Here is a 26,915-nt window from a genome sequence, read left to right on the forward strand (position 1 = left end):
ACAATGTGTGGTATTTGTTGCGTTGTTACCTTGTGTAGCCAGCGTGCTATTTGTGGTTTCTTTAATGAAGACATCCTTTACCGTCTTAGAAGAAGAGGACCAGACAGTAGCCAACAATTGATAAAAACTGTGCCCGATCTCTCTTATGAGTGTCTGTTTTCTGGCAACGTACTTCACTTGAGGGGAGTAGTGACGACTCAGCCTCTGGAAGATGCCAATAACAATGTATTTCTTTGGAATGGAGAGGTTTTCAACGGAGTGCATGTAGGAGATCAAGAGAATGACACTAAAGTAATGTTTCATCATCTTGGATCATGCAGCAGTGAAGTGGACATTTTGTCACTCTTTTCATCACTTCGAGGTCCATGGTCTTTTGTTTTTTATCAAGCATCTAGACACAGTTTATGGTTTGGTAGAGATTATTTTGGTCGTCGTAGTTTGCTTTGGCAATTCGGTACTGAAGATGACAGTGCTTTATGTCTCACATCTGTAAGTGCCTGTGCTGAGTCAGCTAACCGATGGCAGGAAGTGCCAGCATCTGGAATTTTCAAAATTGATCTCAAAGCTTGTGCAAGAACTACATCTTTGTCTTTAACATTATTTCCGTGGAAGCACAGCTGCACAGAGAGAGCAGTAGAAGAAATATTCATTAATGTTCTGGACCAAGTCTCAAAAGATTTGCCAAACCATGTATGCATTGAAATGAATGAATCAAGGCAATGTCTCAGAGCACCAGTTATCCCCTTAAATAAAACAATTTCTGAAGCTTCGGGTGAATGCCCAGGCACTAATATTAGCAATGTTATCCATCCAGTTTCTGTAGAAACTCTTCAAGGATTTCTTGCAGAGGAACATAAGAAAAAAATAGTCCATCAGTTTATTGATATCTTAAGTGAAGCAGTGAAGAGACGTGTTTTATCTCTCTTTAGGGACGAAGATCAGGAAGTAAGAGAAGCTCCAAGCATGCCTAAAAGGAAAGCACATATTGCAGTGCTGTTTTCTGGTGGTGTTGATTCTATGGTTATTGCAGCCCTTGCTGATAAACATGTGCCTTCAGAGGAACCAATTGATCTTCTCAATGTAGCTTTCATGAGAAAAAAGCAAGATAAGCAAAAGGATACCACTAAAAAACATACCAACCAGGAAGTACAGCTTGATTTGCTTTGTCCTCGAGAAAGCTGTCAAGATCTTGGTGATAAAACTGCTGCTCATTTACCTTGTTTTGATGTGCCTGACAGAATCACTGGTAGGGCAGGACTGAAAGAATTAGCAGCCATTAACCCTTCAAGAACTTGGAACTTTGTCGAAATCAATGTTACTCTAGAGGAACTGAAAAAAACCAGACAACAATGCATTAATCACTTGATTTATCCACTGAATACAGTCTTGGATGACAGCATTGGCTGTGCAATTTGGTTTGCTTCCAGAGGGGAGGGTTTTATTAGTAACCAAGGAGAACTGAAACCATACAAAAGTCTGGCAAAGGTACTGATTTTTTTGTTTTCTGTCTTATGCTTGACCTGCGAGTGTAAAACCAGTTCTGTTTCAGAAATCAGCGTCTTTCATATTCATAAGGCTTCTGAAATTCATTATGCTGTCACGTAATATGACTAGGGAAAAAAAAATAACCATTTGTCATTTTCAGTGCTTCAATTCCAGTAGTGGGTAACAACTGTTGAGTCCAAACTGAACAGGTGAACAAATTTAGAGAGAAATGATAATAAATTAAGTAATACTTTTTTGTGCCATCATACCAGCCATTCTAAAATTACAAGCTGCTTACTTAGGCATGCTATTTATGGGACAAAATATCAAATAGTAATGGCAGAAAAGGTGGCTGCTTGAAATTTTTTGTAACTAGAGGCTGATTGAATGGCAGAACTACAAAAAGCAGTTCTTTCATTTTTGTAACTTATTTTTATGTACATAGCATTAAATACAGTCTTTTTAGTAACTAGTTGATTTTCTTGGGAATTTGATTCTTATTTCTCATTTCCTAGTTTCCTGGTGGTTTGTGTAGGAAAGAGTGAACTGTTTAATTTCGGGAGTTTGCAGTCCACTGAACTTAAACTCCTGCTGAAGAACACAGTTGATGAAATTATTTGATTCTAGCTGTTATCAGAATAGTAAAATACACTTGACTGTTTATGTTAAGAGTGTTCCTCCTTTATAGTGAGTTGTTGTTGATGTAGTAGGGTTTTTTGTCTTTGTAAGCTTTTATGTACTTGCTGAGTAGGCAGAACAATATGAGACATTTTTACTTTGTGTAATAGAGTTGTTACTAACCCAGTAGCTGGTAAATTAGTAGTAATCTGGCTGTAGATTCAGATAACCATTTAGAACATACAAAAAAGTGCATAATCTTCAGTAGCATTTTTTTAATAAAGGCTGATGTTTAACAAATGCTGCTTATTTTAACAGAAACTAACAAAGACATTTTTCAAAGATATTGGTGTATTTGCAATGCATAAACATTACTTGCATTAGTAGAAATGTTTGTGTATATTTTAGGTGTGTGTATTTTTAGGTTGACTGTGAATCTGTTTCAATTTTCCAGTGACTTTACTGGGAACTGTTTCAGGCCCAGTAAATGATAAAGGCTCTCCTATCATGATAAGGAATATGTTTAGAGTATAAGTGTTAAAGTTACTCCCCTTAAGATGTAGTTAATTGTTTAAGTTCTGTTACATATTGTTAGCTTGCATAGATACTAAGAAAGATTTTATTCTGTTTTCTTAGGTTGTGCTTACAGGAATTGGAGCAGATGAGCAGCTTGCTGGATATTCTCGACATCGTGTTTGCTTCAAAAAAAATGGCTTAGAAGGTCTGAATAAAGAACTTGAAATGGAGTTAGATCGCATTTCTTCTAGAAATCTTGGTAGAGATGACAGGATTATTGGTGATCATGGAAAAGAAGCCAGGTATTACTGTTTTAGTAAGAAGCAAAACTGGTTTTGCTGGTTAGATCCTGCTTTTAGACCTCTAGTAGAAAGCTTAATTGAAACTTACATGCCTTTTATTGTCTCTAAATTCTGTTGCAGTTTTGTTAATGTGTGTAATGTTTTGGGGTCTTTGGTTTTGATTTTTTTTTTAAGTGTTTTTTAGTACTGTGGAACAATTACTGAAGGAAATTTAGGAACTTGAACATTGGATTTCCATCTGAAAGTTTTAAGCAGCAGCAATAGCTGTGGAAATAGGCAAAATCAAGTTGGTTTAAGTGGAACGGTCTTCTGCACAACTTTGATTTTTTTCTGGTGGGGTCAGCTGAGGAGCGACTTTGGAGAATGAGAACTTGACGTAGAAGCCCCCTGTTGCTCTCCATGCAGTAAAAGTGTGATCAGTATTCACTGCATCTCTTGGTTGTTCTGTCAGAACGAGTAAATAATCATTTTGTGTTTACTGCCTCCATGCTACCACCAACTTGCAAAAATTCTTTAGGTGTTCTCCAGTAGCAGAGGCCATTCAGGTGCATGAAAGTATTTTTCCAAATCTGTTCTTACTTGAACATTTTCAGTTTAGCATTAAAACAGTTGCAGTGCTGGACGGGCCATGCTATTAGTCATGTATGTGATTAGGTATGAATGCTTGGAATTTGGAATGTTGCCAGAACTGGTGATGTGCATACTTTTGTTTCAAAGTTACAGTATAGCTTCATACAGTATTATTAAATTATCTTGAGATATGTTACTTCAAAATTTGTCTTGCTCTTCCATTCTGTTTCCTGATTTTTTTTCCTAACTTGTTTTATATAAAGCCAACATTTCTGATGTTTGTTCTTTTTTCTTTGCTTGACTTTTGAAAACTTCCAGGCTTCTGAGTTTAAAAATTATATATTATGTTTTCTTTCTTCCAAGACAGTGTAACTGCTTTAGAGACTTGCCTCACTACTGTGACAGTAACGTTTAACGTACCTGTATAGTTAGGACTTGACACAGACTCTGAAGTCTTTGCATGTAGTAAAGGGGAAAGCTAAGACTATTTGTATAAAGTTTTTAAAGGCTCTTTCCCCATGTCTGTCTCTCCTTCAGGTTTCCTTTTCTTGATGAAGATGTTGTTTCATTCCTCAGTTCTCTGCCCATCTCAGAAAAAGCTGACTTGACTTTACCTCGAGGAATTGGTGAGAAATTGCTTCTGCGCCTTGCAGCCAAGGAGTTGGGTCTTACAGCTTCAACCATTTTGCCAAAAAGGGCTGTACAGTTTGGATCTCGGATTGCAAAACTAGAGAGCAATGGTGAAAAAGCATCCAGTACAACAGCAGACTGAAGTTGTTTTCAGTGGATTAATTATAAAGCTGCATCTTGAGATATTGCATTTATTCTATATGCAAATTCAGTAAATCTTTGGAGTTTTCTTTGAATGTTTGGTCTGATTTTTTTACACACTTAGACGGCATTATGTATCATCAAAGTAATATATGTAGATGTGTACTTGTACTAAAGAACCACTATGAATGCATCCTCAGAGGAAAGGGAATACTGGGCTCTGGGGAAGAGAAGATAGCCAGAGGGTGGCTTTCCCACCCCTCCTTACTATTGTCAGTGTCACAAAAAGCATCATAAACCTGTTCAATGTGTCACAGATATTGAGTTCAGTATAGTAGATTTTCTTCTGATGTAGAACAGTGCTAGTCTTGCGGCTGTACTTTAGGAGAGGGTTCAGGTTATGGTTTTAGAAGGCGGGAAGAAATGAGGAGCTGGCCTACGTTTCCAGAGCCAGAAAGACCTGAGGATCTCGGGCCTTGTTGCCTCTTGGAGGGCTGCCCTCCAAGCATCCCTTTTCATTACTTGAGAAACACACACCTGTCACACACCCTGGGTGTTTTAGGGCTATCCCCTGCAGCCTTTTAGTCCTTGGCCAGTTCCGTGAGGCTGGGGCAGTTCCTAGTCCACAGCCCAGAGCTCCTCCTGCTCCCTGAGAAACTGGGATGCTCTGTCCAAGGTGTTCTTTGTCCCATGATGGCTCTCTAGCTTGCTGCCTCTCCATTGTGTACATCATGGGGGAAAATAAAGGCACTCTGGGTGAGCATATGGATGTTGTCACAGGCTTGGAATAGAAATATGAATAGACTTGTCTGAAGATAAGCTTGAGTTAATTTGTCTTTCCAATTGTGTGTGTAAGAATTGTGAAGTTAATATAAGAAGAACTGGATACGTGCTCTACAGCATTTTTTATAAGGTCGGAGCTTAGTACTCAGCAGTTGGAAATGAAAAATCATACCAGAAACACAAAATCCAGTTTCACACACAGCATCATGTATCCGTTCCTACAAAGTATGCCTAAAAGTATAAGTAGATTTTCAAAATAATTTGTTGAGTCTGTAAAGAAATATTTATTTAAAAGCCTTAAGTTTCAGACTGCTTCAAAGCACTGGCAGATTTCTTAACTGGTGCTCTGAGGAAAACTGACTCTCTGGTACCTTACCCTGGGATGCTTGCAGGAGTTCTTCCATCATGCTCCAAACCGGGTGGAAGTTGGATGAGGAACATGAGGTTGATGAAATGCAGCTGTTGTTCATTATTTGTTATCTCTCTAGTAGTGTTGGAGTTTTCCTAGAAATTACATGTCACCTGGGACCCTAAGAAAAAAAGTTATGCCTTTGAACCTAGACAAATAATTTCTTTTCCAAACTAAGAGGCCTCCGATATTTAGAGAATCGCGAAAAATAATTTTGGAAAGCTTCTGAATCGTTTCACATAGTAGTTTTAAAAAGAAACTGCATTATGGTGTTTGCCAACTTTTCCATTTATACAATTACTCATAAGGAATTATTTTTTTTGTTATTTATTTGTAGAGTTTCATGATTAAATATCTGGTTCCAGAGGGAAGGAGGAAAAGAAAAGATATTTTAAAATACTTAATGTATAAAAATGACATTCTGTGAAATTTTAGAGCAATCTAGAGGGATTTTCTGTAGACCTACTGTCTTTTAATCTAGTCCTCAAGGAATTTATTATTTTCTTGTAAATACTAGTATAGTTCTAGATTAAATAAATAAATTCTCTTTTTTTGTTAGCATCTCTTAAGTGTTGTGGTTTAGAAACTGCAGAATATGTTGAAGAATGCTCAGGTATTCCCCAGAGCTGAATAAGCTGATGAGACAACCTGCTTGTCAAACTTAGTAGCACAGAAAAATGCTAGTGCTTGCAAAGTCTGACAAAAGTAAGTAGCAAGAATTATTTACTACGATGTCCTCCGGTTAACTGGCTTCAAAAGACATAGAACGCTCAGTAGAGATTCTCAAAGAGGCTGCTGGGCCAGCTAAAAAATTTATGGATCCAGACAGCGACTTTGCTAGCACTGATGGATTCAGATATGCCCTTGTATTATTAAGTCCATCAGATTTTGTGAGATCTCTCTGTTAGAATGTGCTGTTTCAACCTTCCATCAGTTCAGATGCAAATTGTCATCACAGCACTTCTTATTAGCTTCCTCCATCTTACATAAAAACTGAGCAAATTTTGATCAGTGTTGACTACATGATAGAAGACTGGGGCACACATATTCAAAAAGATATGTGTCTGGCTCTTCAAAGTTCGGTGCTGCAAAATGAACATTGATACAGTTGGTAAAACCCAAACATGGAAATATTTTTTGAGTTTTGTTCAGGAGGTAAGTACAAGAACATTCCGATGAAAAAAAAAGCAGTACTGCCTGTGGTTTATACATGACATTCCTAAAAGCCAGAATCGTTGCTTGAAAAAATATAGAACATGGGATCTCATGCAAAATTGTAAGCTGTTATTGTAAAGTAACAGAAAGAAGCTCAACTTCCACTGTGATATTTAAGTGATTTATCAGATTTTCAATAGTCCTCAGTACTCGGAAGCTCTCTCTTAAGAATAACAAGAGCTCCAGACTTATGAATTCTTCAAAATACATCTCTAAAAACACCTGCATATATTTTTTTTCTGAACATTTTATGTAGTTTTACTTATATTATTTACTATATCTATATAATATTTAAAATTAGCTGCCTTGCTAGATACTAAATAAGGTGGTGTTAGAGACAATGGAGTATTTTTATTTTCTTGCATGAAACTAATAATTTCCAGTGTATTAATAAAAATGCTCTCGGTATTAAGTGCAACAGCAAAGTGCATGTGAGAAATACATTTTTAATAATGAGGAATAAGTTTTACATTTAGGTGTTACACACATCTTTTTATGGCGGGTTATGAGACTGATCTGAAATATTTCATTTGACCTTGTAGATTTTTGTACTTACTCCTGTTTTGCAGGGCTAATTGATATTTCCACTAAACATGATTTTTAGGGAACTTACAATAAAAATAAAAATTAAGATCTAACTTACAAACCAAAGAGTACAGGGAGAAAAAAGTCCCAAGTCTTTATTCAAGATGCTGCTAAGATTAATATGCCATTTAAATTTACACTTGGCACTACAGAAATTTGAGCTACACAAAAATATATTTAGGTTTGATGAGGTGAATAGGTTCACTAAAGTGGTAAGATCAACAGAGGCCTATTAAAATACAGAAACATACCAGATTGCAGTAGAGGTTAGCTCTTTAGCAAAAGCTTCCGAAGAAACATTTGGAAAAATTCATAGGTATCTACAGGAATGTAAAGTACCTGAAGTTAATGAGCTCAGATTCCATTTTTACTGAGGTTTAAAAAGAAAATGGAAATCTCAAATTTAAGTAAAAGTCTTCAGCCATATTCTAGTAAGAAAACTGTAAATTTTTTAAAATTCAATTTTGACATTGATGTTTTTGTCTTCCAGATATTGTAATTTTTAATATATTTAAATGATAATATGTTTACATCAAACATGTGAAATAGTAAAATAACAGTGTTTTAAGCTGTTGTTATATTGCTACTTCTAAAAGAGAAAATAAAAATCATTTTTGTATCTTGCAGAGTTAAACAGAGGGAGAACTACCACTATTCAGGGGGTTTGGAGATCAAACTTCAAATATCAACACCTTCAACATGCACAGAATTAGTATTTTTATGTTCTTGGGGGAACTGAGTTTGTTGGTACTTCATTAGTAAAGAACTGTTAGAGATCACAACTCTAGTTTGGTGACTTGTCTCGTAAACTAATAAACTATGAAAGTATATTGTACTTGGTTACCAAGTTAGCATCTTGCTAACTTTAAGCTCACTCCAGCGGTCACTGCAGTCTAGACTTTGTTGTTGCTTGGTTATCTAAGTAGTTCTTATAGACCAGGCTAATACAAAGTTCAGTACTTCTAAAATAAGTATGCTGTAAGAATATTTGCTGCTCATACTGAACTGTGTGAGCTGGCACAAGATTCTGTAATCATGAGGACAGCGTTCCCCTAAAAGCAGCGTAAGCTTTAGGTGGCATTTCTGTTTGCCACAGTAGTAGTCTAAGTAGTGATCAAAACAGATTGACCTGAGAAGGTGTAAACTATTATAATATTTCTCATTAGATATGGGTCGCATTTGCTGTGAGGTGTGCAAAAGATGTGTATAAAGCAGAAATACACTTCTAAGCACTATAAAACTAAGGTTCAAATTGTAAACAAGCAGAATCAGTGGTTGGAAGGGTTTTTTCTTCCCTTATTTGAGCACTGTAAAACTTTAAAATGTCCTGTAGGAGGCAGTGGTTGTATTACTTAATGTAAGAAAACTTCTCATCTTGCTATTTAGTATAATATTTGAAGTAAATGTTTTCAATTGCACTAACTACTCTAAACTTAGTCAGACATATTTAAAGAAGATAACTTTCAAGATTAATTTTCTTTTAGGTTTAAAATCTTACCAATTGTTTATTGCAGTTAATACAATTTGAAAACAAAATTACTCCTAAAGTTATTAAATTATATTCTGTGGGTTTTAATAATATCCACACAAGGACAACATGTATGCCATGTGTGCATTATAGTAGTGTCAGGCTTCAACAGATCTCCAGAGATAATCTAGCTCACAGCCTTAGCTGAGTGAAAAATTAAGTACTTGCAGAGCTTTCTAACAGTTATTTTAATAACTAACATGCAGTGACTGAGGAAACATTCAATAGGTAGCATGCTCCATTACTCCTCTTCCTGAAAACACAAAGCTTTTCTAGCAGTATTTTAAGCCGTTTCTGCAAATTAAGCCAAATACTTTAATCCACCCTGCAATGATGAACAACTGAACACTGGTTCACCTTATAATAGACCAAGAATTCTTCAGAGTATCACCATCATTATCTGCCTCTTACTGCAGAATAAAAAACCCCAACTCTGTATTTCATGTCTCTTAATGTGTTCTTCCTATACTCAAGAGCAAATATATGGCGCTCTCAGCACTATTTGGTTTTATACTAGCTTTGATTGCCTGACAGAGCTACCTCATTATCGCTAGTTGGTATTTTGTTTTGCTTATCTTTAAGTGTACCACACTACTGAATTTTACTTAATTGTTTTTTTAAAAAAACAACAAAGATCTTTGTAAGTAGGTTTTCAGAAGTGTTAACAGCTATGTTTAAAATGGTATAAGCTGCAATTTCACCACTTGTATGCTTTCAATTTTTAGCCACAAATTTAAAAAATGTACAGAATGAGACATTGAAACAAATCTTTAAGACCTTGTGTGCTCTATAATCACAGTTCATCAAAAGGCCATCAATAACTACTTATGAAGCAGATTTTCAATGAGCTGTATAGTCTGATTTACTGAGACAGGCCAGGAAATTATCAGGATAGTGTTTCTCCACTGAAATACTAAAAGTCTGTAATATAATTACTGTGAGTGTTGTCCCACATACTTGTTTTGGAAAAGCTTTCAGTATTTTTTTTAAAAAAGTAATTTTTTTTGCTGTGTACACTTTCAATAATCATAATAGTCCTTTGCCAACTGTATGTGTAGTATCACATAAGAACATTTCTGTGATGTTGGAATCAAGCTCTCTGGTCCAAATGATTATGGTTTTGGGAGGCTTGGGACATACTGAGACCACTCTACCTCCAGTTCACATAAGGCTGCGTCCCCTATATTGGGAAATTTTTCTTGGATTTTATCAGCATTTATTGTTCCACAAAACACAGCTATTTAGGGATTTCTTCCTCCTCAGTGTTCAGAAAGTACAGAAGTGGAAGCAGAGTGTAATTTCTGAACAGCAATGTAACTGGCTCGTTGACTCCCAAGGAAGGTACAAACATAACTAAAACCTGGGATAACTGAGAGATTGGCTGTAATATGGCAGGAAAAAAGGGTTTGCTCACTGGAGATCTTGAAAATCTGTGCTGTCATGTGTTCACTTTCCATAGCTTTTGAATCGTGAAAGGTATAGATTTTACACATCATGTAAAATATAAGCTTTATATTAATGGTATATATTCTAAATATATAAAACTTATTGTAAGTTGAAGTCTAAACAGTGGAGATATTTTCATTTGTGTAAGTTGACATTTATTAAAAAGTGCGTTTAAAAAAAAAATAGTTAATACCTAGAATTCAGAAATTTGTAGAACTGTAACTGGGATCATTCTGGTGATACCACACAGCATTTATTTCTCTGACAGGTAATTTTCAACACTTTTAAACTAAGTACTGTCAGTAAATCTTAACAGCCTTGAAACAGTGTTTATGGAACAATTTGTAGTTGCATGGAACAATTTATAGTTTTATTTACTTTACTAAGTTACTTTTTAAGATAACAGCCATCCTATCTTTTTTAGTTTGGGCACCTTGATGGAATCTTCTTCAACTCTTTTTGAAATATCAATTCCCAGGGGAGCTCTAGAAAATAATAAAATGATGTTAAAAATAAGTAACATTATCGCAGTATGACACAGATGTGCAGATTCACAGACCTTTTCTATGATGAGCATTGGAGTCAGTGTTTTTGCAGGTACTCTGCACTGTAAGACTGACCATTGAAATGGTCAGTGAGAAGCTGTACCTAGAAACATCTTTACATTGAGGAAATGTTTACATTTGTAGCCACTGCAAACTCCAGAAACACAGCTGTGATTTCAAAGACATCTTTTGGGGATGTTACTTCATTTTAATTCTGATGAATTTTACATCTCACTGATGAATGCAAGACACACTAAAGCAGCAAGTTATTTTGGAGAAAAGTATTTTGCTATTTTTCATGTGAAAATTGTACTTTTTTTTCTTGTTCTGAGATGTTATAAGTCCTTTTTCTTGGAAATGGGGAGGGTAAAAACATGGGGAAAAAAAAAGTTTTAAGACCAGTTGGTACTTTGGAAAAAACAGAATTTTGTTTGACCTTAATGAAATCCATAGAACAAGTCTTACCTAACAAGTCATTAAAAAATTACGAGAGTACATTAAAAAAGTATTATCAGTAAAACCCCCAGTATTATGGGTTGCTATTTGTCAAATTCTTTTAAAAAATTGATTGCTCATTATGAATACACTGTTTGACTTGCAGCATTTCGATGTATGTCTACAGTGACCAAAAAGCTAGGGGGAAATGGATTACAGCGTAACTTGCTGCAATTTTACCACACCACAAAGGTAACAGGAAGACACATACAACCTCAGTAACTGACCATAGTAAGTCCAAAAACTGGATTGTGAATGAATGTAACCACTTACTTTGGTTGAAAGCGGATGTTGTCAGTACTATGTAAAACACCAACTCCTGCACGTAACTTTTCAATGCCATTCCTAAGCAAGAAAGCAATTATGTAAAAATGTACATCATAACTGAATATGCGTATATGGTTCATGCACCATAGAAAGTTTTGAGTGATGTCAGCTTCTACAGAATGTGAATCTATGATGTGGTCTAGTAGAAGCTGTCCCTGCCCGTGGCAGGAGAGTCAGAACTAGATAATCTTTTAAGGTCCCTTCCAACCCAAACCATTCTCTGATTCTAGAAACAACATGCAAAGAGAAGCGTCTCTTACCATGCAATCATAACACCATTGTCAGTGCACAATCTTGGAGGAGGGCACAGAAAAGCAAAATCATTTGCATCTGACAAAGTCTGTAGACCTTTTCGGATGTACTGATTACTTGCAACTCCTCCTGATACAACCTGACAGCAGATTCCAAAAGTAAAAACTCAGAAGTACTGATGGGTCACTCTCAACTACCATCCTGTTTACAAAAAGCTTGTCAGATGAATTTCTGAAGACAGCAATAAATAATGCATTTAGTATCTTTGAAGATTAAAACATACCAGAGAGAGTATGGTGAGATTATGCTAAAATACGTTATTAGATTAAAAAGTGGTATAACTACTGTCCAGTACTGGGGAACATTAGGTAAAATTACATGGTCTAAATTGTTATGGAAGGTCAGATTAGATAGTAAGAAAGTCTCTTTCTATCTTAAAACTGAACTACAAAAGACATTATTGTAAACACTTGATATGACTATTTCTTTAATCCTGGTATTTCATCAATCTAATACATACTGATATCTTCCTCACTTGTCAAGGGAGAAAGAACAAGGCATCTGTGTCTTAAAATTATGTCATACAGTCAAATATAAAAAGGAAAAATATCATGTATACCCACCAAAGTTGCTGTTTTTGATGATAATATGCTATTTTTTATGCAGAACAGCATGGCTCGATATGTCCGCTGGATAATATGAACAGCCACTGCGTGCTGTACAGCAGCAGCAATATCCTTAACACAGGATAGGATCTCACCTTCTTGAATGCCTATAAAAATGCAAGATAAAATGGGTTTTCCTAAGTATAGGTCATCAAATCATGGTTTATATCTGACTTGGTTTAAAAATACCTTCTTCTTTTTCTTTTTGTTTAATGGCTTTATTGACAAGGCACTGAAGTCCAGAAAAAGAAAAGTCACAGTTACGATGTTGCTGCATGGGAAGCCTGAATGTGTGCTGTTGCCGGTCTCCAGTTTGAGCCAAGTGTTCTATTGCTTTCCCTCCAGCCATGCTGTGACATTCTGGGTGCTTTCTTAATGAGAGTCTTCTTGCTACCTAAGGAGATAATGAAAAACAGCCTGAGAATAGAGACACATTTAATTCCACTTGTAACCACATCACTGTATTCTAGTCCACCGAATAAAGCAGACACCACAAATCCAGTCCAAAGGGAAATTACAAACAAGGCACAATAAGGGCAAGATATATGCCAGTGGTTTTTTGGGTTTTTTTTGTGGAGTCATTAAAGATGCGATCCTAGAACAATTTGGGCAAACATGAGGATGAAGAAATTTTGCAGGAAACATCAATTACCCAGTTTCTGTGCTACAGGAAGCACACACAGATAGCCACAGTTTATTACAAGAGAAATAAGAACAAAGTTGGTTTGGACTTCAAACAATCCCCTGACTCCCCTGACTCCCCCACTTAAATCTTAACCAACACACACAAGGACTGTTTAAAAAACTTATTTTGTTTGAAAAAAATAAAAATTGCAAGTGACCGACTTTACAGATTGTACTCAGTGACCCAGAAACCGTTGAGGATTCTGAAAGCCAAACTAGGCTTTCCAAACTGGTAGGAAATGTTTTAATACTTATCAGTTTAAACCTCACCATATCCTTTAAGATATCAATATTGCTCTTCTCAAATTCATACAGTTCATTTGTACAATGGGCATCAGTGAAACTTCCAACACCAGCTTTGGTTATGTGCTGTGATGAATGCAAGTGATGCTCATTCAAAGATGTATAAAAACTAGGAAATGTACATATGAAGACACACACAGGCAACCAGCAAGGTTGACTCAAAACCACCCTTCCTTTGCTAGCCATTTCCTTATATGCTGCTTCCACCCATGTGATCACCCAGGGCTCAACTGATTAACCTGCAGCACCTGTTTCTGATAATTGAAAGCAGCTTGCCAGCTGCATTAACTTCTCCCTACCATCTTTATTCAAATTGCGGAAGTATCTGGCTGGTCCAAGTCATATTCGTTGCCACAGCTATGTTATCTATATGCTACAATATAATTTACATAGGTTACAACTGATACTCTGCATAGGTTTTTAACAGCCTCTTGTGTCTTACATCTATGGCATTTCAAAACAGAAAAAAAAATGCTCATATTGCACTGTATTACTGTCCCCAGGCTGATGATAATTCTACCACTATGTAGTATAATTGCAGTAAAAAGACAAAAAATACATAGATTCACATATGTAAGGAAATATTACCTTATCCAGCATGTCACCTGGTGCTATGTCTATGGACTGTCCAAGCAGAAGGAAATCTGAAACTCCCTGTGCTACTGCCAAGATGCAGTGGCCTCCAGAGAGTAGGAGAACCAAGAATGGAAATTCCACGTGATGTGTCAGTCTGATGGTCAGTGCATGAGCCTCCATGTGATGAATGGGTATGAATGGCTTCTGGTACTTGTTCACCAAGTTCAAGCTGTGCTGCAGCCCCACTTCAAGGCATAGCGCAAGTCCTGGTTTTACTGTAGTTGCAATAGCTGCAAGTTCACATACAGACACTCCGCTGACACTAAGCGCCTCTTTTACTACTTGCTCGATATTTTCTCTATGAAGTTGCTGAGCCACCACAGGAATTATTCCACCTGCTCTAGAAAAAAAACAAAGACCGATGATATGTTTGTGTACCATACCATGTAGGATGGCATAAAAACAGATTTCAAACACCTCTCAACCTTGCTACATCCTGCCTCTTCCTTTAGCACATTCTCAAACATCACGTAAAGAGCAGCTGTGCCCTAAAGTGAGCATAATTATCACTGGGAGATCAGAAAAGGATGGAACTTGCCCTTTTTTGGTACACATACCTCTTAACTCTTAATTTAATGCTGTTCCAAAACAATGTCTGTAACTTCATATTCACAAGCCCTCACATGTCAGTTCCTGGACTTAGCCACCAATGCCTATGCTTGATTAATTTTCCCTTTTAAAAAAATGAGAGACATTTGGTGGTTTTAACAGCGATGACTTTAATTCAAGATAGATAAGGAGCGTGTCTCTTTTTTAAAGAAAATACTGGAGGAAACTTGTTAAACATATAGCATTTATTTCTTCAACCTTAGTAGTATCTCAAGTAGAGAATGTTGTGCCCTAAGGGATGGATCGTTACACCTACCAACTTAACTGGAGAAAGGGATGACATTACAAATAACAATAAAATTAAGGCAAAGGCTTTAAAAGAAGTATATTCTTACTCTAAATGGACTTCCTTCTGACAGTACAGGGCTTCTCCCAAAACGTTGCCAGCATCATCCACCACTGCAGCACCGGTGTCATCACAGCTTGTTTCTATGCCCAGAACTAGTTTCCGAAGATGCTGTTCTCCAGAGCAAGCTGAACTGCTTCTCGGCCACAGAGCTTGGATGTGTTTAACTGACTTTAAAAGGCTTTTGGTGATGCTGTTCATTGTTAAAACATCTACCTGGTAATTATGTCTAGAAAAGAACTGTATAGTTTATTATTACAGGAGGGCTTCATGCACATGCTCTGCTTGGGTTCTCTAGTACCATTTGAGTAAGGAAAGACCACACGTGGTACTTGAGATCCTAAGGGGCTGGGGGAGAAGGAAAAAAAAAAAAGAGTTGGGAGCGAATGTCTCTGTGTCCTCGTGTAATCACGCTCAGGAGAGCTCCCTACCCACGCTGCGGTCCTAAGCGAGGGATATAAGCCACAGAGTAACCCCACGACCCCCCCAGAACCACGCGCCGCCCGGTTGCTGGTGCTGAGCTGCCCTGTTTCTCAGCTCCCGTTCCTTCCTTCGCACCGGCCGACGGAGTCGCCTGACGGCGGCAAGGCCGGCGGGTGCCGGCAGACCAGGCACCCCAGCTCCGGCCCCGCCGCGGCCGCCCGTGCCACCGCGCCCTGGCCCTACCAATTTATTGCCATCTCAGGCCTCGCGCCGTCCCCTTTTCCCAACGTCACGTTCCCGTCCGCGCGAGGACACCGCCAGCCGTGGCCCGGGCAGCCCGGACGCCGCCACTTGCTTCTTCACCCGCCCGCCTCCCTACCGCCGGGCCCGGCCCGTACCGTCTCGGCACGTCCCGCTGCCGCGCACCGACCTTACGGGCCCGGGCCGCGAAGCAGCCGCCTGCCGCCCGCAGGCAGGTCGCGAGGCGGGGGGGGGGGCGGGCCTCCCGCGGCCCACGCAGGCGCCGAGCGGGGCGGGGCGACGGGCCCGGCCGCCCGGGGACCGCGAAGTTCTCCGCGTTGCTGCCAGGCCGAAAGAAAAGGCAGCGGCCGAGGGTGAGTCACTTGAACTCCTCAAGTCCAGAGCTCGGTACAGGCGCGCAGCGGCTGACCGGTCTGGGGCCGGGCGCAGATCTCCGCACGCCTCACCCCCTACCCCTCCACCTGTCGTGGTCCACCTCCCTTGCGTAGTAAACCGTGATCTTGGTGTACAAAGCAGCATACTTTTGGGGTATTCATGATTTAAGAACTAGTCCGCTATCACTTCTGTACAAATAACGCAAAGAATTACTTCAAACTGCTAAAAAGGAGAATAATCCGTATCTCGTTACTTTTTTGGTTATTTTTTTCCTTTTAACAGAATCTTTATCAATAAAGTAAATAGGCAGAAAATTCTCTAAGCAAAAAAAGCACACCACTGTGGGCTTTGCTTTATTTATTTTTTTTCCATCTCACTAGCTGTCACTGCAACCAAAATGAAAATCGAGTGTTAATTGGAGTCTTCTGCTAAATGTGAGCCAGTTTCAGCTAGCACACACATGGTAGACTTTAAAATTAATCCTTTTCCAAGATAGCATATTAAGTACTCAGAGCTCCATATTTCCTTCATTCCAGTTCCACAGTTGATTATATACAAGACTACCCAGTACTACACAGTACCCCTAAACCACAACATTCCTCCACATTTCCAAGACATGCAAATTATCAATATCCTTTTCTGCAAAACATACAGTTAGTCCAAATGTTTTGCCTATTCACCAACTTCTAGTTTGGCTTCTATTCTAACTTGGGACCTACAGAGTTTTTCTTAGTGTTTCCATGTTGTTGCTCCGTAAAGGAGCTTCTACAACAGCAGCAACCCTTTCCCCCACTGTTACAGGCCTCTCAACTACTGAAAAATAACCCATCACTCAAGTATCAGAGAAAATGGCCAAAATTCCACACCTTAAAAGATATTTCCATTTTTCAGGCTGTCCCATTGACACGCAGAAAAGCCAGTATCCTGGTGAGCACAATGAAATGTACACAACAGTGGCAACTTGTAAAAGCATACATAAACTGAGCCATCAAGTGGATGTAAAAATCCTCTGAGCTGGCAGTTCAGGACTTTCTTTGGTCATTGTGACAAAAAAAAATTTAAAAAAATCACAAGAGCAGATAAGGTATGAATTGCACTGTCAGTTTGTATTAGCTGTCGCAGTATTTACTGTGAGACAAACTTTTACAATGCAGTAACAAACACAACCACCTACAATCCATGCAGCAGGAACCAGCTACTTTCACTTCACCTAAGAATGCAGTCTCACCAGTCCATGGAGGAGCCAAGTTGTCATCTGCGTTATGGCTGCCAGTGAAACACTTCATTTCATCTGTTATGGACACCTTCCTTACAAGTCACGTGCATCAGCCAGGCACATGTACAGCCTTGGTGGCAATTAGGCTTTGGAGCTGGGCCTGTCCAGTTCTTCAAAGAAATCTTTCTTATAGAGGTTTCTGATTTCCATTTAAGTAGTATTTGAAGGCATCTTCTTATCAACTCAACCTTGATCCCAGACAATGCTGCAGGAAGTAGGACTTGTATCTCAGATGCGAAAGCATCTCTCATTGAATATGAGCAGATACACAGCACAATACTCATTTCCTTCACCTGGGGAGCAGCAGTAGCCATATCAGGGGTGGTCAGCATCAAACCTTCTGCTTAGTATTTATTGATGCCAAAGATTCGAACACCATGTAACTGTGGCAGCTTGGGGATAAGCACGGTCAGGAGAGACGCCGTGTTGAGGATGAAGTGTGTTGCATCATACTTGGTGTAGAAACTTGCCAGGAAGTACCTGCAGGAGAAATGGGAGCAAACTTAGCTGATGATACTCTTGTCTAAAAAATAATGAAAGCATAGTTGAAAAAAGTGTTTGGTGATCAGTAAGATTTTACATGTTAACAACTGATCTATTCCCGTATTAAATATATCACTTGAGGTTCTAGAATATCTGCAGCAAGTTTATGGACTAAGTCTCTTCTTACACTTCACAAGGTGCTAAAAAACAACTCCCAGCTAGTATTTTCCTCCAGCACTTCTCCCCGCTCCCCTCAGGCTGGAGTCTCTGACTTCTGCAGCCACATACCTTATTTATAATACAAGTTTTTAATTGTGTAAGACGTTGCCAAAACACTCACAATTCTGCTGCCCTGGCAAGCTCAGTGATAAAAGCATTTGACATTTTTCAGTGCAAAAATCATTCATGCTGAGCAAATCTGTGATTGGTGTGATTTTAAAATGCTTCCCATCTGGCAGATGTTTCCTGTACATTTTTCTTTTAAGTTAGTCCACAACCTGTTCAACTGCCAGAATAAGGAAATGCACCTTAGAAAATCCAATTCACTCCCAACTTCTTTCTGCTTTGAGTCAGTAATTTCATCTTGTTCTTTGCAAAAAAATAGTCACAGAAATGTGGCTGTTGGATTGTTGCGTTATGGAAATTTTCTTCCCAGCAAAACAATGTTTATTCAACGTTATTAGTGCATGAAAAGAACCATACACAAGTGAAATGAATAAAAAAGTCCCACTGGAAAGTGAGAAAGTAGCTTTGAAAAAAGAGGATTTTTTTGAGGAGTTATTTTTTTTCCGATTTCTATCCTTTGTGAACCAGCTCTCTAAATATACTGCATGATCTTCCCTTCCCCTGCCAACCTGCTGTGCAAGTGGACAACTTCCTTCGGGGACACAACCATACTTTTGTCAACAGAGTCAGGTGGTGTACCATTTCGAATCTATTTACATAACTAGTGCAAACAGAAGACAATCTGTATAAAGCAAAACTGACACACAAAATCCTGGACCCCATTTGGTGTGGGCCTATCACACTCCTCATAAGTTGCAAAATGGTTAATAAACTCTCCCATGCAACAAAGGCAATTAATTTAGGCTTTCAATCTCTTAAAGAACTTCAAGAGTTAACAGTAAGTTTTCCTGACAACATTTCTAATCTTTAAACCCTGACCCATTAACAGCAAACTTTTGACTCTGGTATGTTGAGTGTCAAAAGCTGCAGGAAGAAAGTCTGTTGATCACACAGGCACTCCCTACCTCTTCGATGTAGAAACAAACAAACAAGCAAAAGACAATAATGCTTTTAGAATGTAAATTCCAACTCAGTTTCTTGTAGCTTTTGAAATAACTGTCTTAGGATTCAGTGAACCCACAATACAGTTTTGAACTCACAGAATTATAGGAGAGATTGTGAAGAATTTTCTCGAAGATGTAAATTGTACTCCATAATCCAGTTGTTCCCAGTGTGTTAGTAGCCTAGCTTTCCCCTGATCAGGCGTTTCAAAAGGAGTTCCCTTTACTGCATGCAAAAACACATACATTCCCTGGGGAAAACAAAAAGTCAACACAGTGGCACTTTTAGCGATATGATTTACAACAGTTGTGTTGCTCAATGCATTTTAAAAAAAGTAAATGAATTCTCACCCAGAAGAGCTGCTAGCCTGTAATGACCAATTCTCTAAGAAGAAGGAAGAGACAAGAAATGATTTGCCCGAGGTTGTGCTCTCAGTGGCACAGTCATAATTAAAGCCAAAGTCTATGTGACGTCCAATCTTCTGTACTAAGATGGCAAAAATTGCATGGCATCAACGGAATTCTAATAAGCACTGCAACAGGTTTATGGCTGCCAATTTATAATTCACTTTCCTAACACAGTGTTAATTGAGATATGAGGTAGTTCTGCCCAAAGCAAAAATCTATCTACAACTACTAGCAAAATTACAAGAACTTTTGAAAGCTTTTTCAGCCCCTCACCAGCTTCAGATACTTGGAAGCTGACTACCAGCAATCTCTTGAATACCATCTGTCTGTCTCCTTGCTACTTTTCCTTAACCACATTGGATTTTCTTCGTGATTTTTGCTATTTGGTGGGAGCACATCATATCTGGTTGGTTACAAGAGGCTGCCCAGGGAAGTGGTTGAGTCACCACCTCTGGAGGTACTCAAAAGATGTGTAGATGTGGTGCTTAGTGACATAGTTCAGTAGTAGATGTGGCGCTTAGTGACATAGTTCAGTAGTAGATGTGGCAGTTCTGGGTAAACAATTGACTTGATGATCTTACAGGTCTTTTCCAACCTAAATGATTCTGTGATTTCAGATAAGGGAGTCTGCCCTTTTCCAGTTTTGACAAACACTTGTTTTCTATCAAAGAGAGCACACCAACTCCAAGCAGAACTCTCTATTAAAAAACATCAAATACTTCCTATCTTTGCAGTTGTTTCTAATTAATATATAGAAATTGTTACAGAATTCTTCATATAGACAAATTACATTTCTTTTGGATTCTTATAGAAGAGGTTAAATTTTAAGCAAGTCACATCTTCTTCCACTGTTTTTTTGGAAACAGCCCCTTGCCTGGAGGTGTATTAACCTAGGAGAATTAATTTGCTTAATTAATTCTTCAGTTCATGATGTTTGAATCATCTCAGCTTTGTTAACTTATCCAAAATGGCACTTTGAGGACAGATCCAAGTGCTTACTACACATTTTATTTCATGCTTGTACTTGCAGAAAGGACCACCAAAAATGCTTTCAAGGTCAGCTGAGAGTTTTCCATTAGTGGAAAACCAGGATTGTTTTGTCAACCCTTCAAGGATTTGTTTCCAAAAAAGTACCATTTAAATGCCAAAATATCCAAAAGTGCAGTTTATACTGGATATTATTAAAGAGGATATTCGGCATCTCAGTTGTTAAAGTGAACTACTGTTTTCCTATATAAGGGAGACCTTTTTGTCAAGACTTCTTAGAAAAATAAGTTAACAAATCTCTTCTGTGATGTAAATTGCTGGATTATGGCCCTTTTTTCTCTATGTTTGGCAAGACTAATATACATGCTTGCATTACTTTAAATGTTTGCAACAAAATTATAATATCCTGGGGTGAGGAGGCAGAAGGATTCTTAAGGGTTTCAGTTAAGGTACCCCAATTTTTCCCACTGCTTTCAAATCAGATTTTTCATACGTCAGGTATAATGATAAAGTTGAATGCTGAAGTCATTCTGAACTAAAATTTATCCAGCTGACCAGAAATCCAAGCAAGGAAACAGATAGATGAAATTAAACATTCTGAGATAGTGACATATATATACACACAATCATTAGTAGATAATATGCAAGAATTAAAAATGTAATATATTTTCTGGATTGCGCACAGCTCTCCAGAAAATACCATAAAGTCAGTCGGCATGATGAATTTATGTTTACAAGACTGTGGTTTAATTAAATGCTTTTTAAAAGAATACATAAATTCTGTAAGGAATATTTCATACCTTTTGTGCTTAAACCCAAAATGTTAATGTATCACTCCTCGCAGAAAGAGCCAACTCATTTAACAGTGGAAAGGCTAAGCAGAGGTAGTGTTTTGTCAAGCTAGATTTCATTATCCATACAGGTTGGCTATTTTTCCCATCTCCTGCTACTCAAATAAATATTTATGAACTTCTCAAATTTTGTTGCAAGAGTGGGCACTTACCAGGTTGTGAATCACATTTGTTAAAGTCCAAGCGACAGGGACACTAAAGAAAGGAATGCTGAGCAAGACAATGTGCAGCATGCCGACTCCCAGCGCATACGTCAGCCACATTCCACGACTGTTCATCACCCTCGTGTTTGGATTTACCTCGCTGTGGGCAACTCCTACGTTCATTTTTACCCTATAAGACAGATCTGTTTGAAGATTGAGACTACTCTTATAGAGGAGTATTTAACATACATGATTTTCGAATTTGGGAAAAGGCTATTTCAACTAACTTGATCTGGAAGGAACACAGTGCAAAAGCCAACATGTACCTTGAGATCTTCAAAGTATGGTTTCTAGACATGTCAGTACAAAGGGGCTGTTGGGAACTGCTTATTTTAAAAAGGCACAAACAAATGAAAGCCAAATGCCTGCTACAGAAGGGACATTTAAAAAAAAAAATAGTTAGAAGCTGAAGTTGCAAACCTGTGAGAAACCAAGCTTTTTTGTAACTTTTGCTCTCTAATTTCTTTTTTCCAGAACAATGTTCACTGTTCTTTTCCACTTTCCATATCAGACCATTTTCCTCGTGTTTCTTGTTCATGTAATAGCTAGTGAAGAACTCTGCATATAGCAATTTTCCAGCCACCTGCTGCTAGAAAGAACAAACAACAATTAATATTCTTGCTTTCTTACAGCAGAGTGGAGATTTCGGATTTTCCCCTCTCCCCATCTGTTATTTTTCAGATAAACATTTCTGTCTTTCAGATATCTGAAACTAGCCAACAGGTTCAAAAGTTTTTCAAGTGACAGACATAAACAGAGATGCACAGAACAATTTCATAATGCTGATTACTTCAACAGATTGACAGGACTTAACTGAAGGTGACATTCTCATCCCCTTATACTAGCATTTGTAATGGTCATTAATTTAAAAAATCGTTAAATTACCTCATATGATTTGTGAGACTATTTATATTAATTTATGAGACTGGAATGAAGACTTCATAACTTCCACCTAAATCAGTCTACAAAATCTCTTTTAACCAGCCAAAACAGCTTGCTTTTGGTAGAAAGTTTGTGCTTAGTGCTGCAAAGTATTTTGCGATATAATCAGTAGGCAGTAGAATAAAAATAGATGTGATCAACCTGTAACTGAACCAAGGCAACGCCGATTAAGATCAATACTTGTTGAAAAGTATTTCAGAACACTCACACTATCTGTTGACTGAAGTGTGGCCGTTCCTCCCTCCCCGGGATGTAGCACCGCCGGTGAGCGGGTACCTAGACACACGGCTTAATCTACTATCGCTTCCTATTTTTTCCTTCCTCACGTTTCTTATCTGAGGAGCTGGATACCGCCTCTCGGTTCGCTGTACCCTCGGTTTTCTCTCGCCCCCAGGAGCCCTGCCGCACGAAAGCTGGACGCTGTGGCCACAGACCCGGCGCAGGTCGCTGGCGCAGAAGCCGTGGCCTCCCTCGAGCGCCGCCTCCGTTCCCGGCCACACGCCGTGCAGGCTCCCCGGCAGACCTCCCCTCCCGCCGTCCCAGCCCGCCGAGCCCTGCCACTCGCCTCAGGGCCAGGCCTGGCAGCAGCCGCTGAGCGCCGCGAGGCCTACGGGCAAGCACTGGCGCCCAACCGGCAGCGGCAGCACAGCCCGTCTTCCCGTCTTCCCGCCCTCCCAGCGCGGCCCCACCTCTCCGACCAACAGCCGACCCAAGCGTCGCCAGCTGCTCGATGGCCACGGCCCCCAAAGAGCAGGAGCAGAGTCCAGACTGGCGGTCGCAGGTAGAACCCTCCCCGGCCTCCCCGTGGGCACGGCTGTCGCGAGGGGAGGGGCCGGGCTGTCTGCACCGCCCACAGGAGCGGCGGCGACGGGAGCGTTGGCGGCGGCGGCAGCAGCAGCAGCGTTGCGGCCGTGGCGGTGTGGCGGCGCAGGTAGCGCAGTCCCGGGGCCCTGCGGGGGGCGGGCGCCTGGGAAGGGCGAACGGGCGGCGCGGAGAAGTTGCGCGCCTGCTACGGGTACTGCTGCCGCTTTCCCTGCGGCCCTCGCCAGAGCGGGGGTGCTGCTTCCTGTGGGCAGCTGTTGGCAGCGCGGCAGAACCGCTGGCACCCTGGGCTGCGCGGGATGGGCCGGGCCTGGGCCTGGGCCCGGGCCCGGGCTCGGGCTCAGGGCGGCGCAGCCTCCCCGAGAGCGGTGCCGAGCCCTGCTGGGGAGCGAGGCCCGTCGCGGCGATGGCTGCCTTGCCTACTCTTACCTCCCCTCATCTCCCGCCACTGCTGGCGCGACCTCTCGTGCGTTGCTTAACGAGAACCTGAAGCGGGAACTGAAGACTGTTTATGTGGTTTTGGGTGAACTCAAGAGTGACCATTGGCAGGTTTTACCTGCAGGTTTTCTCCTTTTTTCCCCCCTTTTCTTGATCATAAACTGAAGAATTGTCATGAGTATGTGTTCTGGTGGACTCTGAATAACATCCAGGCTGTTGGAGTAGGGTTTATGTGCTACTCTAGAAATCTGTGAGGCTGCTACTGTAAAATTTAAGGAGTTTTTGTTCGTAGTTTATCTAATGGCAGGCCATATCACTATTTAGACACCTTTCATTGCTGGACTGTCCTTCATCTAGTAGGGTAAAAGTGATGGTGTTCAAAGACAGAAAATACTGTGCCTTCTCATTGAGCATGGATTATAACATACCTGGTCAGTGAAGATTTATAGTAGTAATGTGGCTTGAGCTGAAATATATATTGTTTAGCTAAAAGTCACCAGGGACTGGACGCGTCTCTATAGGTAGCAAGTACCAGAGGCCCTTCCCTTCCTCTTGCAGCACGTGGCCCTGAGATGTGGCCAGCGTGGCTGTATGACCAGTGCATCCTCCCTCAGCGACCTAGTGAGCAGCCCTGCATGGGGTGTTTGATTCCGTGGCACAAAAGGGCCCTCTGGGAGCTGGTTCCTCTCCCAAACCACCCGCATCAGTCACTCCTCATAGAAAATCTGTCTGTGGGATCTGCAACATTTCTGTTTTAAGCTTTCTTCCTTGGATCAGTCAGTGTCTTTAGATAAAGATGCCCAGATCTGATCTGGCACTGATCGTTAGTTAATCATGAAGCACTTAACACAAAAGTCCTGTATAACACATGAATGCATGAAGAAACCTGTGTCTCTGAATGCGTGTACATGATCAATATTGCTCTGTCCTTAACAACACGTCTTCCCATGCTCCTTTTCCAGTTTGGTGGAAAACAGATTTGTCTGATCTATTTTATCACATCTGAAAGGCAAACTCCCTTTGGAATGTAAAGTATAAAGAGAAAATCTCTTCGTAGCTGGTTTTAGGAAAGTTTCAATGTTGCTTCCTCTTCAAAACACTTTTTTTTTTTCAAATAAGCATATTTTTTTGTGTTTTCTATTATAAAGAGTGTCAGTATTTAGAAGGCTGTTGAGGCAGAGAATTGTCTTGTGTCAGCTGCAAGTACACAGCAGGACAGTGCTGCTCTGGGGTACTGGCCTAAGTCCCTCACTGTGTTAACCCTCCTGACTTGTGTCAGGAGGAAATCTGTGTTTGGTCCATTCCTCCACATGTGCTCGTATCCCTGGGGTGGGTGCTGAGTGCACGGTCTTGTGTTTGCCAGCAGATAGCTTGGACCTACTCCATGGCAAAACCAGGACTGCAAGTATTGTTTGCCTTTCAATGTAAATAACATTAGGCAACATAACCCATTAAGAGTGTTGCTGTGGAGAGAAGAAATCCAAATCTGAACCATTCTTAAGGTGCAAAGAGCTTTCTAGCAGTGCTCTTCCCATTTTCTTATATGTGTGAAAAAACACGGTTGAGTTCTTTGTGTCAGGCTACAAGGATCAACAAACTTTTTCCTGGAGCTTAGTGAATTGGTTTACTTGGGTACTTAAACAGAAACATGCAAAAATTTGCAAAACCTCTTACAGTCTCTTCATGGTAGAGGTCTCTATAATGCAGCAGGAATTTTGTAACCGTACAGTGATTACAAAAAAATGAAATCTCAGTTGGCTTATAATAAAAGGCATCTTCATTTTCAAGTGGAAGATACAAAGACACAGAAATAAACTGACCTGCCAGATTGCACACAGTAAGTCACATGAGCAAGGCAAGATTATAATTAAATCTTTTTTTTTTTGTTTAGTTTTTTCATTATTGGCAGTAGGTGACATTGCCACTAAATATGACTCTTCTGTCAGCACTGCTGTGCTTCCTCAGCACTTCTTTCCCAACTCCAGAACAATTGCCTCCAGATCATATTTCTTCCATGATTTTTTAGGTACTGGGGATCATACAGCACACTAGTGCTGAGCTCAGAAATTTTAAATAATATAATGTGGGGTGGGAAAAGTGATGCAAGGAATTTGTTGTGAAAAAAACCAACAAATATTCAAAAGGGTTTTTTTGGTTTGGTTTTGATTTTTTGCATCAGTGCTGGAATTAGACCTGATGCTGCATAAATAACCTGGCTGAAGAGCACTGCACTAACATCTGGTCTGTTTACTCTGTTGTGATTGCAAGATCACACATTACATGTAGTAATTTAGAGGAGATGACTATCTAAATGTGAGATAATAAACTGGCCTGCTCAGTACATCTCTGAATTCTTAAATTATTTTATTAGAAGTTTTATTTACTCACAATAGTGTTTTCTAGTATAGTCCTGTGTTCTTTTTTTTTTTTCCATGAGTCAGACTTCCACTGACTGCAGAGGAAGGTGGGTCTTACTATCTCTTGAAAATTTTACTCTTGAGACACAGTATTATATTTTACCTACCTTTAAAGTTGTTGTGAAATGATTACTTAGAAGTGTGTGTTTCTAATGTGCCTTTTATATTCTTTTTTTATTCTCTTCCCGTGCAGCTTCTCTGCATCTTGTTACACTATGAAACAACTGTCAGCAGAGACCATTCGTCTCATTTCAAGCTCTCAGGTGATCACATCAGTAGTGAGTGTAGTGAAGGAGCTGATAGAAAATTCTTTGGATGCCGGTGCCTCAAATATTGATATTAAACTGGTATGGTCTCTTTCTTTCTTTCTTGTATAGAGAATTGAATGTAAAATAAGATGCAAGGAAAGTTGTTCCACTGCAAATGTATTTTTTAGGCTGTAATGGTTTGGAGAATCAAAGGATATTAATAATATTTGTTTATATATATAGATATTTACCACAAATAAAAATGGTCCAAATTCAGTTTCCATTAACTTTTTTGAGACTCTGCCGAAATAGTAAGGCGTATTTGTGCTTCTCAGTGTATCTTGGGGGAAAACTGTCAACTTCTTTAATATTTCTTTTCCTACTTAAAAATTACTTTTTCTGACT

At 39.5% G+C, this 26,915-nt stretch overlaps 4 protein-coding genes across 13 annotated transcripts in view; 2 read left to right on the plus strand and 2 right to left on the minus strand.

Moving 5' to 3' along the window:
• Window positions 1-3: 3 nt before the first annotated feature.
• On the plus strand, window positions 4-4,357 carry ASNSD1 (asparagine synthetase domain containing 1). Its single transcript, XM_010206365.1, has 3 exons — window positions 4-1,485; window positions 2,740-2,921; window positions 4,029-4,357. The coding sequence occupies exons 1-3, from the start codon at window positions 4-6 to the stop codon at window positions 4,261-4,263; spliced, it is 1,899 nt and encodes a 632-aa protein (XP_010204667.1). The 3' UTR covers window positions 4,264-4,357.
• A 1,028-nt stretch (window positions 4,358-5,385) lies between these two features.
• On the minus strand, window positions 5,386-15,992 carry OSGEPL1 (O-sialoglycoprotein endopeptidase like 1). 2 transcript variants are annotated; one of them, XM_062002076.1, is made up of 8 exons: window positions 15,080-15,992; window positions 14,088-14,475; window positions 12,702-12,906; window positions 12,471-12,619; window positions 11,856-11,986; window positions 11,542-11,613; window positions 10,662-10,713; window positions 5,386-5,575 (listed from the first exon to the last, which is right to left on the minus strand). In XM_062002076.1, the coding sequence occupies exons 1-8, from the start codon at window positions 15,289-15,291 to the stop codon at window positions 5,564-5,566; spliced, it is 1,221 nt and encodes a 406-aa protein (XP_061858060.1). In that variant the 5' UTR covers window positions 15,292-15,992; the 3' UTR covers window positions 5,386-5,563. The 2 variants fall into 2 exon arrangements, with proteins under 2 accessions (XP_061858060.1, XP_010204668.1); XM_010206366.2 differs by lacking the exon at window positions 5,386-5,575 and having other exon boundaries at window positions 10,361-10,713.
• A 1,244-nt stretch (window positions 15,993-17,236) lies between these two features.
• On the minus strand, window positions 17,237-23,500 carry ORMDL1 (ORMDL sphingolipid biosynthesis regulator 1). Of its 7 annotated transcripts, none has more exons than XM_062003075.1 (5): window positions 23,275-23,359; window positions 22,064-22,229; window positions 21,593-21,786; window positions 19,294-19,445; window positions 17,237-17,905 (listed from the first exon to the last, which is right to left on the minus strand). In XM_062003075.1, the coding sequence occupies exons 2-5, from the start codon at window positions 22,179-22,181 to the stop codon at window positions 17,770-17,772; spliced, it is 600 nt and encodes a 199-aa protein (XP_061859059.1). In that variant the 5' UTR covers window positions 22,182-22,229; window positions 23,275-23,359; the 3' UTR covers window positions 17,237-17,769. The 7 variants fall into 7 exon arrangements, with proteins under 7 accessions (XP_061859059.1, XP_061859058.1, XP_061859060.1 ...); XM_062003074.1 differs by lacking the exon at window positions 23,275-23,359 and adding an exon at window positions 23,151-23,266; XM_062003076.1 differs by lacking the exon at window positions 23,275-23,359 and adding an exon at window positions 22,912-23,144.
• PMS1 (PMS1 homolog 1, mismatch repair system component) overlaps window positions 23,174-26,915 on the plus strand; it is a 56,846-nt gene continuing 53,104 nt past the window's right edge. For 2 of the 3 annotated variants that reach the window (XM_062003069.1, XM_062003071.1), the window contains exons 1-2: window positions 23,176-23,516; window positions 26,456-26,609. In XM_062003069.1, the coding sequence (XP_061859053.1) occupies window positions 26,478-26,609 (132 nt within the window). In that variant the 5' untranslated portion in view covers window positions 23,176-23,516; window positions 26,456-26,477. Of the gene's footprint in view, window positions 23,517-26,455; window positions 26,610-26,915 lie in introns of all 3 variants that reach the window. The other variant, XM_062003070.1, reaches the window with a different exon arrangement.

Source organism: Colius striatus, chromosome 9 (assembly GCF_028858725.1).
Source record: "Colius striatus isolate bColStr4 chromosome 9, bColStr4.1.hap1, whole genome shotgun sequence".
Lineage (NCBI taxonomy): Eukaryota > Metazoa > Chordata > Aves > Coliiformes > Coliidae > Colius > Colius striatus.